Source organism: Trichomycterus rosablanca, chromosome 17, assembly GCF_030014385.1.
Source record: "Trichomycterus rosablanca isolate fTriRos1 chromosome 17, fTriRos1.hap1, whole genome shotgun sequence".
In the NCBI taxonomy this organism is placed as follows: domain Eukaryota; kingdom Metazoa; phylum Chordata; class Actinopteri; order Siluriformes; family Trichomycteridae; genus Trichomycterus; species Trichomycterus rosablanca.
Genome location: NC_086004.1, coordinates 26,717,804 through 26,733,367, shown reverse-complemented (window position 1 = coordinate 26,733,367; position 15,564 = coordinate 26,717,804). Strand labels below are relative to the sequence as shown.

At 40.2% G+C, this 15,564-nt stretch overlaps 2 protein-coding genes across 6 annotated transcripts in view; one reads left to right on the top strand and one right to left on the bottom strand.

Annotated features, from left to right (window-relative positions):
- mcf2l2 (MCF.2 cell line derived transforming sequence-like 2) overlaps positions 1 to 15,564 on the top strand; it is a 94,310-nt gene that overhangs the window by 37,049 nt on the left and 41,697 nt on the right. For all 5 annotated transcript variants that reach the window (XM_063013282.1, XM_063013281.1, XM_063013283.1 and 2 more), the window contains exons 14-15: positions 156 to 256; positions 384 to 472. In XM_063013282.1, the coding sequence (XP_062869352.1) occupies positions 156 to 256; positions 384 to 472 (190 nt within the window). The remainder of the gene's footprint in view (positions 1 to 155; positions 257 to 383; positions 473 to 15,564) is intronic.
- Positions 4,300 to 5,705, bottom strand: b3gnt5a (UDP-GlcNAc:betaGal beta-1,3-N-acetylglucosaminyltransferase 5a). Its single transcript, XM_063013287.1, has one exon. It carries the CDS (start codon positions 5,703 to 5,705, stop codon positions 4,566 to 4,568), a length of 1,140 nt encoding a protein of 379 aa, XP_062869357.1. The 3' UTR covers positions 4,300 to 4,565.

Here is a 15,564-nt window from a genome sequence, read left to right as displayed (position 1 = left end):
CATGCAATTCTCCCGGCTTATCTTTTAAACAGACCCAACAATTGTTTTCTCAAACGATTTTTTAGTGCGACTATATAACTTTTATGAATCTATCATTTTTAGGTCTCTAGTTTTACTATATTTTAGTGTTTTATATGCACTTTGTCTTTTGTTAGCTCCAAATCGCAAAGGATCTGAGAATTTCTCCACTAAACAGCCCACTGATGCTGAGCTAGCAAGAAAGAAAAACATTCGCAAAGCTAAAGTAGGCATCAAGGTAAATCAAACAACAGCACTGTTTTTAATCTGAATATATCCCACAGTTGTGTACACAGGGCTTTTGCTCTTTCTCTTGTGGCTCTTACTCACTCTTATAAAATAATTTCCTCTGTGTGCTGCCTAAGATTGAAGTTATGCATGAGGGGAGCCAAGGAGGTTTGAGTCATGTCTTAATGACCAGTGAGACAGAAGAGAGCCTGTCTAACAGACGAAGGTAAGAGAAGGTTCCAGAAATGTTAACCATACAAACATAGTTCCTTTGTACCTACACTTGACCACCTTAAAACACAACTAATCAAATAATTTACTCACATGATGAAGGTATTACAGTTGTCTTGTGCATCATTTTTTATATTTTATTACTTTTTAGACACACCTACCTTATTCAGTACAGGTCGTATGTGCAGATTTACAGACCATAAGTATTTCCTAATGTACAGTGTGTCTTAGATATGTTCTCAATCATCATTATCAGTTTCTGACCATAACACACTGTTGGGTGACACCGTGCCTTGGTGGGTATCACTGTCAGCAAGAAGGTCCTGGGTTTGTTTCCTAGGTGGAGTGGTCCAGGTCCTTTCTGGCTGGAGTTTGCATGTTCTCCCAGTGTCTGTGTGGGTTTTCTCGCAGTGCTCGGGTTTCCTCCAACAGACCAAAGACATTCAGTCAGGTTACTGGAGCTACTAAAAACTGCCTTGTGTGTGAATGTGTGAGTGTGGGTGTGTTTGCCCTGTGATAAACTGTATGAATGAGGGCTGAATAGGAATGTGAGGAGGAGTTATGTAAATGTATGGTGAGACTTACTTAAAACATTTGCATGCTTCTGACCTACAAAAATGCACCCAGGTCATGTAGGTGTGCCTGATTACCAGGACTAATTTTAAATGAATTTTTAAAAATCATTTACTGATATAAAAGCAGGGCAGCGTGGTGGCTCGGTGGCCAGCACTGTCACCTCACAGCAAGAAGGTCCTGGGTTTGATCTCCAGACGGGGCAGTGTGCGGAGTTTGCATGTTCTCCTCGTGTCTGCGTGGGTTTCCTCCGGGAGCTCCGGTTTCTTCCCACAGTCCAAAAACATGCAGTCAGGTTAATTGGAGACAGGTGAATGTGTGTGTGTGTGTGTGTGTGTGTGTGTCTGCCTAGGGTTGGGCGGTATGAAGGTATTACGGTATACCGCGGTATTTAAAAATGTTGACGGTATTTAAAAATGGTGACGGTATTTTAAAAATGTGAAGCGCCAAATTTCTGCTTAAGGTCCACCTTGAAAACGGAGACTTTAAGACCGGCGCGCATCCACAATAAGGAAGGGGCGGGAGTTGTAGGCGGTTGGAGCTCACTGATTGGTTGTGGAGGTGCTCACTGTTTGAGGTGATAACACAAAAGCTAGGGAGCGCTCTACATAGGGTGTGTTCAAACACCTAGTGAGCTGCCTTGCTGTCTTACTGCCTACATAGGCAGCTGCCTCAGTAGAGAGGATTCTAATAAGTCAATGACTTATTAGATTAGATTAGATAGGTTATTCGAACGCGCTACTTAGACAGCGATTCAATCGGGTTTTGCTTGCTAAGCTAACAGTTAGTATCTTGCCATTCAAAACCATGGGATGGGGTGGCACAACGCGCTAGCATGTCAACATAACATCTGTGTACCGAATACGGTTACATTCACTAACAAGCCCAAACTTGCAAAAAAACACACTTGTGCAAGTTTATACAATATAATATTATCTGTGTGTGTGTGTGTGTGTCGCGCTCACTCGCGATACTCGGATTTCGGATTTGAATTCCGACAATAAACAGCTTTTATTATGACTGATTAATTCCCCGTACTGATGTGAAGCAGAATTGGTGTATTACACAATAAGAACGGTTCAAAAATGAAAAGAACATATAAAACATATACAGTGTATCACAAAAGTGAGTACACCCCTCACATTTCTGCAGATATTTAAGTATATCTTTTCATGGGACAACACTGACAAAATGACACTTTGACACAATGAAAAGTAGTCTGTGTGCAGCTTATATAACAGTGTAAATTTATTCTTCCCTTAAAATAACTCAATATACAGCCATTAATGTCTAAACCACCGGCAACAAAAGTGAGTACACCCCTAAGAGACTACACCCCTAAATGTCCAAATTGAGCACTGCTTGTCATTTTCCCTCCAAAATGTCATGTGATTTGTTAGTGTTACTAGGTCTCAGGTGTGCATAGGGAGCAGGTGTGTTCAATTTAGTAGTACAGCTCTCACACTCTCTCATACTGGTCACTGAAAGTTCCAACATGGCACCTCATGGCAAAGAACTCTCTGAGGATCTTAAAAGACGAATTGTTGCGCTACATGAAGATGGCCAAGGCTACAAGAAGATTGCCAACACCCTGAAACTGAGCTGCAGCACAGTGGCCAAGATCATCCAGCGTTTTAAAAGAGCAGGGTCCACTCAGAACAGACCTCGCGTTGGTCGTCCAAAGAAGCTGAGTGCACGTGCTTAGCGTCACATCCAACTGCTGTCTTTGAAATATAGGCGCAGGAGTGCTGTCAGCATTGCTGCAGAGATTGAAAAGGTGGGGGGTCAGCCTGTCAGTGCTCAGACCATACGCCGCACACTACATCAAATTGGTCTGCATGGCTGTCACCCCAGAAGGAAGCCTCTTCTGAAGTCTCTACACAAGAAAGCCCGCAAACAGTTTGCTGAAGACATGTCAACAAAGGACATGGATTACTGGAACCATGTCCTATGGTCTGATGAGACCAAGATTAATTTGTTTGGTTCAGATGGTCTCAAGCATGTGTGGCGGCAATCAGGTGAGGAGTACAAAGATAAGTGTGTCATGCCTACAATCAAGCATGGTGGTGGGAATGCCATGGTCTGGGGCTGCATGAGTGCAGCAGGTGTTGGGGAGTTACATTTCATTGAGGGACACATGAACTCCAATATGTACTGTGAAATACTGAAGCAGAGCATGATCCCCTCCCTCCGGAAACTGGGTCGCAGGGCAGTGTTCCAGCATGATAATGACCCCAAACACACCTCTAAGACGACCACTGCTTTATTGAAGAGGCTGAGGGTAAAGGTGATGGACTGGCCAAGCATGTCTCCAGACCTAAACCCAATAGAACATCTTTGGGGCATCCTCAAGTGGAAGGTGGAGGAGCGCAAAGTCTCGAATATCCGCCAGCTCCGTGATGTCGTCATGGAGGAGTGGAAAAGCATTCCAGTGGCAACCTGTGAAGCTCTGGTAAACTCCATGCCCAGGAGAGTTAAGGCAGTTCTGGGAAATAATGGTGGCCACACAAAATATTGACCCTTCAGGAACTTTCACTTAGGGGTGTACTCACTTTTGTTGCCGGTGGTTTAGACATTAATGGCTGTATATTGAGTTATTTTGAGGGAAGAATAAATTTACACTGTTATATAAGCTGCACACAGACTACTTTTCATTGTGTCAGAGTTTCATTTTGTCAGTGTTGTCCCATGAAAAGATATACTTAAATATCTGCAGAAATGTGAGGGGTGTACTCACTTTTGTGATACACTGTATATAACCGTTCCCAGAGATGCGACTCGGTTCATTTGAAAGAGCCGTTCAATCGTATACCGCGGTATTTTATGAAGACGGTATGACGGTATGAAAATCGGCAATATCGCCCAACCCTATGTCTGCCCTGTGATGGACTGGCGCCCCATCCAGGGTGTTACTGTGTGTCTTGCGCCCATTGAAATGCTGGGATAGGCTCCAGCACCACCCGCGACCCTAATTGGATAAGCGGTTAAGAAAGTGAGTGAGTGATATAAAAGCATTTCAGAAAGAGCAGTTATCATTAGTTTTGTTTTTAGTCTGTAGCCAAAGGTTACAGTATGTCTGTCATTTTGTTTAGGTCATTTGATGTTCACGTACATCTGACGTAAGTAGACCCGTAAGTCTACTAGACTGAGCTGAAAGAAAACTCCAAGAGAAAATCAACTACTATTCATTCAACTAGGATTTATTTAGAAAAAAGGTTGTGGTCTGAAAAAGGCTTTGGCATTTTACTAACAGGAAGTGACTGGTTAGTCTAGACAAGCGTATGGGAGAAAAGGTTGGCGGAGGGAGTGACAAACACGAGAAAAATCAGGTAATAAAGACAAAGTATGTTTTATTAAAAAAATCTTTGAAAGACTAAAAAGGACTGAGGTACATTTGATATTTCTACTTAAAATGAGGTAAAAATTCCTACATACATGTCTTTTGACTTTTTTATTGTAACTTGGGAAATTCAGGACAATAAATACTGCATTAACATTGTTAAGCTCACAGTATGTTATGAAAAAGCTGCCCGGCAGGAGTACGTGTTTGAAAAGAAAGGTTTACAAAGCAGAAACATTTTCACAGCTTTACAGTACAGGTTCCCAAAGAAACCTGACGAGATGCCCTTTGCCTCTGGCGTGGTTGCTGCCTTCCAGAGATATCTGACGTCATCTTCATGTCCGTGTGAAGTGATCATCTTTTCATAAATACACGGGTGATAGGGGGCTTTCGCCTCACCAGCGAAGTAAACATGTTCCTGGGGTGAGACCCCGACCGTGACGGCGCAGATGCCCATGAAAACATCATCAATATGTAGAGAGGCGTTGAGGGTCATTGTGGCATGGTAAATTTTGGCTGCTACTTCTCTGGACACCACGTATCCTGCACCTGCTGTGTAATCTGGATAAGATGAATATTGGTACATCTGGAAGGACACGTAATATTTGCTGGACTTGAGTCTAACAGGAGGCGCACCCCGATGAACGTGGCCGATCCAAAGATTCTCAACGTCCTGCTTGCTAAGCGCCTGGAGAGACTGCACCAAGTTGGGCATGTGAACAAAGACATCGTCATCAGATGACATTAGGAAGCGAGCATGGGCGCAGCTGGCATGTGCCCAGCGGAACTGCAGCAGCAGCTTAATAGTCAGGTTATGGAAGGTGTCCATAAAGTTCTGCTGGAGCAAATCACTATGAATCTGATCCTCATCATTGAGCTTCTTTTGAACAGCAGCTCGCTGATGTGGATTTGGGTGGACACCCATAACATACACCACCTTCACATTGACCCCAAGTTCCTGCTTGATGTAAGTTTGGTTTCCCCATGTAGAGCGAATGATCTGTCTCCTTCTGAAGTTCTCAGGAGAGGATTTAACAAAGAGAAGTAGTAACACGTCCTTGTGTGCACAAATTTCCTGCGGGTTGATGAGGTATGGAAACCTGCCAAAGCTGTCTGCCTCCTCTCGACTCACAGCGAAGCTCTTGTTAATGAAGTCGTATCTGTTGATCAGGTAGCGATAGGAGTAGGACCTGACATGGCTTATGACATGATGGTCTACCTCCTCCCAGCAGACCAAGAGGGTCGACAGGACACAGCACATAGAGATAAGCTGCAAAAACTTCCATTTTCTGACCAGCCTGAAATTCCTAAACATTCTGCTGCCTTAACAACCCGATTCCCTCTTAAGTTCTATAAGTCGTTTCTGATATTCTGCTGTCGACCATATTTAGAAGCTGCCATTATAAATCACACACACACAGTTCAGATGAGCTGGAGCAAGTCACGTCCGTCCCCCTCACTGACTTTAGTTCTGTTTCATTAGACATCTGCATTGTTTCCCAACTTGTCCGGATAATTATGCAACTTTGGAACAGCAATCTGTGAAAAAAAAAAGAAAAGATTGCTTCATAAGGATTTTGCAGCAAAACTGACCTTTAGTAATTTGATCTGAAATGGGATCTGTATTAAAGTGCATATGTACTGTACATAGCTGAAGACAAAGTCTATGCAAGACGTTCTTTTAAGTGATGTCTTTTGTGTTGTCAGGTTGTTCCCGGGTTGTACTAGCCATACATGTTATGTTTATTTTAATGGTAGTGACTCCTGAGATGAGCAGAATCAATCATAGCTTCCTACGCTTTCATTCATTGACTACAAAATAATATTAATCATTATTTGCACTAGGTACTTTACAGTTTGATATCTATCATTCAGGGTTTGTCCTGATGGCTATGCTTTTTTTTCCCTCCCAATTTGTGCAATTTTTACCCAATTGCGTCTTGCTTCCTCTCTACTGGTGCTGACCCCCGCCCTGACTGAGGAAAGCGACCTGACACACTCCCCCTCCGACATGTGTGAAATAGCTGACTGCATTTTTTCACCTGCACCAGCCAAGTTCATATGCGAATCAGCCCTGTGTACGGAGAGCCACACCCTGATCAGCATTATTCCTCAACTCTGCGCAGGCGCCATCAATCAGCCAGCAGAAGTCGTAATTGCATCAGTAATGAGGTCCCTATCTGGCTCCCTAACCCTGTATGAACAACAGCCAAACGTTGTTCATATAGCCACCCAGCCCAGCCGGATGGCAGAGCTGAGATTCGATACGATGTATTCGAAAAGCCCAGCTCTGGTGTGCTAGTGTATTTTACCGCCGCACCACCTGAGCGGCTGATGGCTATGCTTTTAATCTTAATTTGTAAGAATATTACAGTTAATAATTATAGATAACAGTTAATAGTCAACTATTGTTAAAACTAAATTATAACAGCATACCTAGGTGTGTTGTGTAAGACAAATTAAAGGCCATATAATCCCAATTTTTTCCACTGCTCCCGTATTTAGGGGTTCCCACAGCAGATGTGGTCTGCCTACCAGACTTGGCACAGTTTTCAGACCGAATACCCTTCCTGACACAACCCTCCTATTTTTATCTATGCTTGGGAATTGGCACTGAGAGATCACTGGCAAGTGCACCTCCCATCAGCTACGCTGCCCCCCTTCTCGACTGCTACACAATTTATTGTTCTCTATAAAAGATACATATTATTCAAATATTAATAATATTATTATTATGTTATTAATTGTTTAAAGATAAATATTATCCAAAGGCTTGTCTAATAGTGTCAAATTGTATCCTTTGAAATTTTCAGCCAGTAGATGTTTGATCATTGTTTATTTCGAGTCCTGCCCTGTTGCATGTTACTCATCAAATAATTTTCTATTGTGGTCTTTCAATATTAGCAGTGGAGAAATGAAATGTACCAAAGACAAAAAGATATACATGTCTCAGTGATATGGACAATGCAGACCAACTAACAGGTGAACAAGCATGCACAATAAGCTAACAAACCTGTACTCATAGAACATTGGCACATTCGTTTATTTCCATCGTCTTTTAATTCTAAAGCATCTATATTGTAAGCAATGTTTAAAACAACAAGAAAATGCCAGTAAATGTCTTATTTATATTGTTTTTATATTCTTTTTCAATCAGGACCCATATAAAGCATGAACTGCGTCTTTTTTAACTTTCTAACTTATGTTTATAGAAGTGAAGAAAACACAGTAGAAAGGGGGATGGTTAACGTTTGAAAAGCTTCCGTGAGCTTCCAGTGGCTGACACCATGTGCAAACTGGGGACTGGAGCCTACTGCAGTGCTACTTACAGTACAACTTGCATGAAAACACACACCAAGCTAGCGCTACCTTAAACAATAGAGGGATTAAAAGAACAGAGCACACAGAAACATCCAGGGCTGTGCAAATGTTTGCTGGGACAAAAAAGATCATTACAACAGCAAATTCACGCAAAACCACAAAAGGCCAACAAAAAGAGTCATTAAAACGGCGTGCTGTGTATTGCACTGTGTCAATAAAGGCGGGGATCATCTGTCTGATGCCCCCAAGTAAGCTTTTTGTTTAAAGATCTTCAATTGCTTTTCATTTATATTGTCTTTTTTAAATGGTGCCCCTCAATGCACCTGCCATGAGTAATATACATGATATGGCCGAGTCATGCCTAACACACCACTCATCCACCTCCGGCTGTACTTTAGAACGTTTGCTGGAAATTGTATTCACGTTCACAGTGATGAGAAAAACATGTAAATACATTTTCTAGTCAGATTGTATTATGGAAATGATCTGAGTGCTGTTTGAACCTTTGAATTCAAAAGGGCCAGTGATAGCTCGGTGGTTAAGGTACTGGACTAGTAAGCAGAAGGTTCCCGGTTCAAGCCCCGCCACCACCAAGTTGCCACTGTTGGGTCCCTAAGCAAGGCCCTTAACCCTCAATTGCTCATTGTGTAAGTCGCTTTGGATAAAAGCGTATGCTGAAAATGTAAATTCACCTCCGGCTGTGGTATGACGTGCTAAGTAGTGAGAAACTTTTTTTAAACCATAAATTGCCTTATAAGCAGATAAGTGCTTCCGTCAGCACAGCAAGATATAATTATAGATAGGATGGATGGATGAATGGATGGATGGATGGATGGATAGATAGACAGAACTTTATTAATCCTGAGGGAAATTGTTTAACCTCTATATAATAACCCGTTATTTTCTCATGGATTACTACATGTACAGTGTATCACAAAAGTGAGTACACCCCTCACATTTCTGCAGATATTTAAGTATATCTTTTCATGGGACAACACTGACAAAATGACACTTTGACACAATGAAAAGTAGTCTGTGTGCAGCTTATATAACAGTGTAAATTTATTCTTCCCTCAAAATAACTCAATATACAGCCATTAATGTCTAAACCACCGGCAACAAAAGTGAGTACACCCCTTAGTGAAAGTTCCTGAAGTGTCAATATTTTGTGTGGCCACCATTATTTCCCAGAACTGCCTTAACTCTCCTGGGCATGGAGTTTACCAGAGCTTCACAGGTTGCCACTGGAATGCTTTTCCACTCCTCCATGAAGACATCACGGAGCTGGCGGATATTTGAGACTTTGCGCTCCTCCACCTTCCACTTGAGGATGCCCCAAAGATGTTCTATTGGGTTTAGGTCTGGAGACATGCTTGGCCAGTCCATCACCTTTACCCTCAGCCTCTTCAATAAAGCAGTGGTCGTCTTAGAGGTGTGTTTGGGGTCATTATCATGCTGGAACACTGCCCTGCGACCCAGTTTCCGGAGGGAGGGGATCATGCTCTGCTTCAGTATTTCACAGTACTTATTGGGGTTCACGTGTCCCTCAATGAAATGTAACTCCCCAACACCTGCTGCACTCATGCAGCCTCAGACCATGGCATTCCCACCACCATGCTTGACTGTAGGCATGACACACTTATCTTTGTACTCCTCACCTGATTGCCTCCACACATGCTTGAGACCATCTGAACCAAACAAATTAATCTTGGTCTCATCAGACCATAGGACATGGTTCCAGTAATCCATGTCCTTTGTTGACATGTCTTCAGCAAACTGTTTGTGGGCTTTCTTGTGTAGAGACTTCAGAAGAGGCTTCCTTCTGGGGTGACAGCCATGCAGACCAATTTGATGTAGTGTGCGGCGTATGGTCTGAGCACTGACAGGCTGACCCCCCACCTTTTCAATCTCTGCAGCAATGCTGACAGCTCTCCTGCGCCTATCTTTCAAAGACAGCAGTTGGATGTGACGCTGAGCACGTGCACTCAGCTTCTTTGGACGACCAACGCGAGGTCTGTTCTGAGTGGACCCTGCTCTTTTAAAACGCTGGATGATCTTGGCCACTGTGCTGCAGCTCAGTTTCAGGGTGTTGGCAATCTTCTTGTAGCCTTGGCCATCTTCATGTAGCGCAACAATTCATCTTTTAAGATCCTCAGAGAGTTCTTTGCCATGAGGTGCCATGTTGGAACTTTCAGTGACCAGTATGAGAGAGTGTGAGAGCTGTACTACTAAATTGAACACACCTGCTCCCTATGCACACCTGAGACCTAGTAACACTAACGAGTCACATGACATTTTGGAGGGAAAATGACAAGCAGTGCTCAATTTGGACATTTAGGGGTGTAGTCTCTTAGGGGTGTACTCACTTTTGTTGCCGGTGGTTTAGACATTAATGGCTGTATATTGAGTTATTTTGAGGGAAGAATAAATGTACACTGTTATATAAGCTGCACACAGACTACTTTTCATTGTGTCAAAGTGTCATTTTGTCAGTGTTGTCCCATGAAAAGATATACTTAAATATCTGCAGAAATGTGAGGGGTGTACTCACTTTTGTGATACACTGTATATGGGGCGGCACAGTGGCTCAGTGGGTAGCACTGTCGCTTCAACACAAGTAGGCCCTGAGTTCGATCCCCGTGTGGGGCTTTCTGTGTGGGGTTTCTGTGTGGGGTTTCTTCCGGGAGCTTCGGTTTCCTCCCACGGTGCAAGTGAGGTGAATTGGAGATACAAAATTGTCCATGACTGTTTGATATTGAAAACTTGAACTGATAAATCTTGGGTAAACAGTAACTACCATTTCTGTCATGAATGTAATCAAAGTGTAAAACATGATGTCAAAATCCTAATAAACAAACTACATGTATATAATGTAGATAACTTCAGTATCATAAGGTTGATTTATAGCTTTGTTAGTTTATTCAGGTGTCCTTAATAGCACTATAAAACTTTAGATGCTAATTTGTTGCTTAACATGAAGCTTAATTTGTTTAGCATGAAGGTTTATTAAATGTTTTGTGATATGAGAAAATCAAATCAAACATTAAATTATATAATATGAAATAGTGCTTAATCAGTAACTAGGTTTCCATCCTGTCTTGGGTAGTTTAACATGTGGAATGTGAAGTATAATGTCAATATTTTTGAGCTTATGGTTTACAGAACATTAATAAATCAACCATTAATAATCATTTTACTGTACTTAAAATCAGTATAAACATGTTTTATGATAATGTTTCATTAAACATAAATTTAGATGTATAATATGCCATGCTAGGTCAGTAACTAACAACCAGGATCATGTTTGATATTGGGGTGTCCAAAGACTTGTTCACCTACCAAGTATTACACTTGTTATGCTTGTTTTCACAAATTTTGGTATGGTTGGTCCTGATATTAAAATGTATTTAGGCAATGTTTAGTGATGTCACACTGTATATTAATAAACACCTAAATTTCATGATTCATAGTTTTATGCTTGACGCTCGTTTCTTAAAGCTTTTTTTTCTAAATGAATAAAACAAAGTACACAGGATGTCATGCTTAATTGTTACATTATTTAATGAAGTTTTTTGGGACAGATAATAAAATTTAAGCACTACGGAGCCTAGAACCACTGCTTCATCTCATCATAACTACTAGCTTTATCAGTTTATCCGTTTACTTTATACGGCACACACTTAGGTTTTTGTTTATAGATTTTAAAAGGGCGACATAATAATGGCTGAAGTCAATCACAGTAAGTTCAGATTTAAAACAAAATGCTGATTTTCTTGAATATACAAAGCTGTTTTAAATAGTTAGCATACAAAAGAATCCAGGCATGCCAGATAAGTATTCAAGCAGGTTTAAGAATCTTCTAGACTAGTCTCTTTATCTCGGGTGTAGCCTTTTCAAACTTCCACCCAGGCGCTTCTACGCAATGCTGCTGCTGTATTATCTACAATGACTTTACTTTAGCTACCAGCATAAAATTTAAAACAACATACCAAGCATTTGTCAGTTCATAACCCGGCCCTCAAGAAATCCATCACATCTGTTGTCTGCACTGGCACCCAAGAGAAGGAATGAACTTTCCTAGATGTCTGAACAGCTGAGTCTCCTGCTATCTTTAAACAGCAACTAAAATTAACATTTTAACTTAAATAAACACTGACCTCACAATTAATGTATTAAAATTAAAATAAAGGACTGACCTCACACTTAATGCATTAAAATTAAAATAAAGGACTGACCTTACAATTAATGTAATAAAATTAAAATAAAATAAAGGATTTTGGCGTATTGACCATTAGTAATAATAACATTTGTACTAATTAACATCAGTTTGCTTTTTTAAATGGTGTTCCATTTAATACAAAATACACTTTAATACAAATTAAACTTAATTAATAATTTGAATAATTTGATTAATATTGATTATTATATTAGAAATTATGTTATTATTACTGATCCCCTGCTGTAAGTCTTACAGAAAACAAGTGGTGTATCTGCAAATATTTAGTTAAACAAAGACGTGATGGTGAAATGCTTTAAGATAACCTGTTTCCCGTGTTCACATGGATGATCTGTGTTGTGTATCAGTGTCACACACATATTCACGGCACATATTGCTGAATTACTTGGACATTTTGTCAAATGCAGTCTGATACAATCCAGCAAGTTTTGATCAATGTCAGCCTCAGGAACTAATTTTTCAGCTAATTATTATACTGATGCTTATAGTATTATAAAACTGGCAAATGTAATTGTTAAATGCATTTATTATTCATTTATTCATGTTTAGTAATGTCTTTGTCCTAATTGTTTGCTGGAGCTCACTCCGTAATTCTGGACGCAAGGCATCACCTGCTCACCAATTCACTTGTTCATTCAGTCAAACCTAAAGGCAATTAAAAGTGGCCTTAACATAGTCACTAATATCGCACTGTTGTATTATCCAACATTAGCCTAAGGTATATAGCGCTGTACAGTATTTAGGTTTTCTATCATAACAACTTGGTCTGTTTTTTCTCCTTGAAAAATACTGTGCGATCCATTTTTGCTAGATTAGGCTACGCTTACGAAAGATCCAGTTCTTCTCTTTTGTCAGCTGACCCCTATCAAAAACATGTACCTGCAGCTATCTGTACAGAAAAATGGCTTTAAAAAAGTTACTGTATTTAATGTTATTGATTACAGGGGCATTTTAACCAACAACTGAGAGTTCTTTTTTTATTTCCATTGTTTTCCATCAGATGATTATGCTCATTATGACTGTCGATCCTAATGTTAATCTTACATTGAAAAATTTGATTAGAAAAATTAGATTGACTATATATGCAGTGGTCTCTGTTTGTATTTAATTTCCATGCAAATTATGTAGGGAAACCAGCAAGGAAACAACAGGGTCCTTTGCTAGGTCAGTTTTTACAAACCTAACTGGAAAATCTTGTAACATGTCTTTTGTTTATTTTAAAGAATCTGCTGGCATCAATTTCAGTGAGGCTTAATAGCTCTGGAGTTGGTCAGTGTAATTAGTGTAATTAGTACATTGTTTTTGGCAGCTTTTGTTTTAGATGTATGATTTTAAAAAATGGACAGATTAGTTTGGGTCAATGGAAAAAATAAAGCATTTTTTAAAGATTTTTAAGGTAAAGTAAGGGAGGTTAAACCTCTTTTTGCATAATCCGTTTTGAAAAACAGGTTGTAGGATGTTGTTAAACTGCATTACATGCATTGTTAGTGTTATGCTCCGGGTTCCAAGTATCAGTGGCTTTAGTGATGCACTGCTCAAAGTATGTAAACTATTACACTTCATATGTACCACACCATATATGTCACTTATAAATACAGCTTATATTATATTGTTTTATATTTAAGAATAAGCTGTAATTAATAAGCTATTTTTGGAACTATTTTTGCTAGCCTACCTAACTGGTTTATTTATAGCCAGATTTCAGTTCTTTTTATAAGTAAATAAGGCTAGACTGAATCACTAAAGCTTTAGAGAATCTTTCCTTTTCGCACAGTTGTTTGAACGGCTTTAAATACACACACCACAACGGGCTGATCAAGTTTTTGACTGTCAGTTGAAGCGTTTTTATTGTTCATGCTGTTTAATCTTTATGACCTAATACATCTGCTTAAAAGACATTTCTGACCAAACAGGACTGCTTTCTGTTAGTAGAAAAATCAGTTCTGTCTCCAGTCCACAGAAAATGACCAACCTGACCTGTTAACCCACAAGCACTACACTGGAGTATGTATTTCCAAGTCTTGACACATTCAGTACATAAAAAAATCTCTACCTCACAGTGGTTATAGATGTCACACCAGTAAGTTTAACAAGACCCTCTTTGTATTTTTGTGAAAGTTTGTAAACTCTATAAATTATATGACCCCCTCCTTCCAACCAAAGATAATTGAGACTTACCGGTGTGCTGGCAGCCCTGTTAGAAACTGTCACATTTCCTCTTTGCTGGCGAGTAAGAAATGAACTGAGTAACTTTCAGTGCTGTAACTTCCAATGAATGTTACTACAGGGAGGGACTACAGAAACGGGAGTGTTAAGGCAGCCCATATGAGGCAGGGCTAAGCTTTGTCATGCCAGAGAACGGGTCGGTCTGCTTGAAATCAGTGTCGCCTGAGTCATATAAACAGAGGCTATCAGCACAGTTAGCCTGAATTCCTGGCCTTAGGAAAGGAATTAGTAGTAGTAGTAATTACGCCAAGTTAGATATGAGAGAAATGACTCCTGAATTAACACTTTTTTACATTATTGTTGAGTGTTAATGGAATAAAATTATACAACCAAATAAAATGCTGATATTTACAGTAGTGTGCAAAATGTGTAAAGCAAAAAGGCCTTTTAATGAACGAAATATGATATACACCAATCAGCCATAACATTAAAACCACCTCCTTGTTTCTACACTCACTCTCCATTTTATCAGCTCCACTTACCATATAGAAGCACTTTGAAGTTCTACAATTACTGACTGTAGTCCATCTGTTTCTCTACATGCTTTGTTAACCTGCTTTCACCCTGTTCTTCAATGGTCAGGACCCCCACAGGACCACTACAGAGCAGGTATTATTTAGATGGTGGATCATTCTCAGCACTGCAGCGACACTGACATGGTGGTGGTGTGTTAGTGTGTGTTGTGCTTGTATGAGTGGATTAGACACAGCAGCGCTGCTGGAGTTATTAAATACCGTGTCCACTCACTGTCCACTCTATTGGACACTCCAACCTAGTTGGTTCACCTTGTAGATGTAAAGTCAGAAACAATCGCTTTCTATTGCTGCTGTTTGAGTTGGTCATCTTCTAGACCTTCATCAGTGGTCACTGGACGCTGCCCACGGGGCGCTGTTGGCTGGATGTTTTGGTTGGTGGACTATTCTCAGTCCAGAAGTAGACAGTGAGGTGTTTAAAAACTCCACCAGCGCTGCTGTGTCTGATCCACTCATACCAGCACAACACACACTAACACACCACCACCATGTCAGTGTCACTGCAGTGCTGAGAATGATCAACCACATAAATACCACCTACTCTGTGGTGGTCCTGTGGGGGTTGACAAAGGGGGCTAACAAAGCATGTAGAGAAAAAGATGGACTATAGTCAGTAATTGTAGAACTACAAAGTGCTCCTGTATGTTAAGTGGAGCTGATAAAATGGACAGTGAGTGTAGAAACAAGGAGGTGGTTTTAATGTTATCGTTGATCGGTGTATATGTGTAACATGACTTTTTTTGATAAATCATTCACTGCATTATATTTTTTTACTAAGAATCTAAATTTCTAGTAGGTAAAATAAAGAACTAATATACTTATTTGATATACAAAACAATTCTCTAACTTCTTTTAGT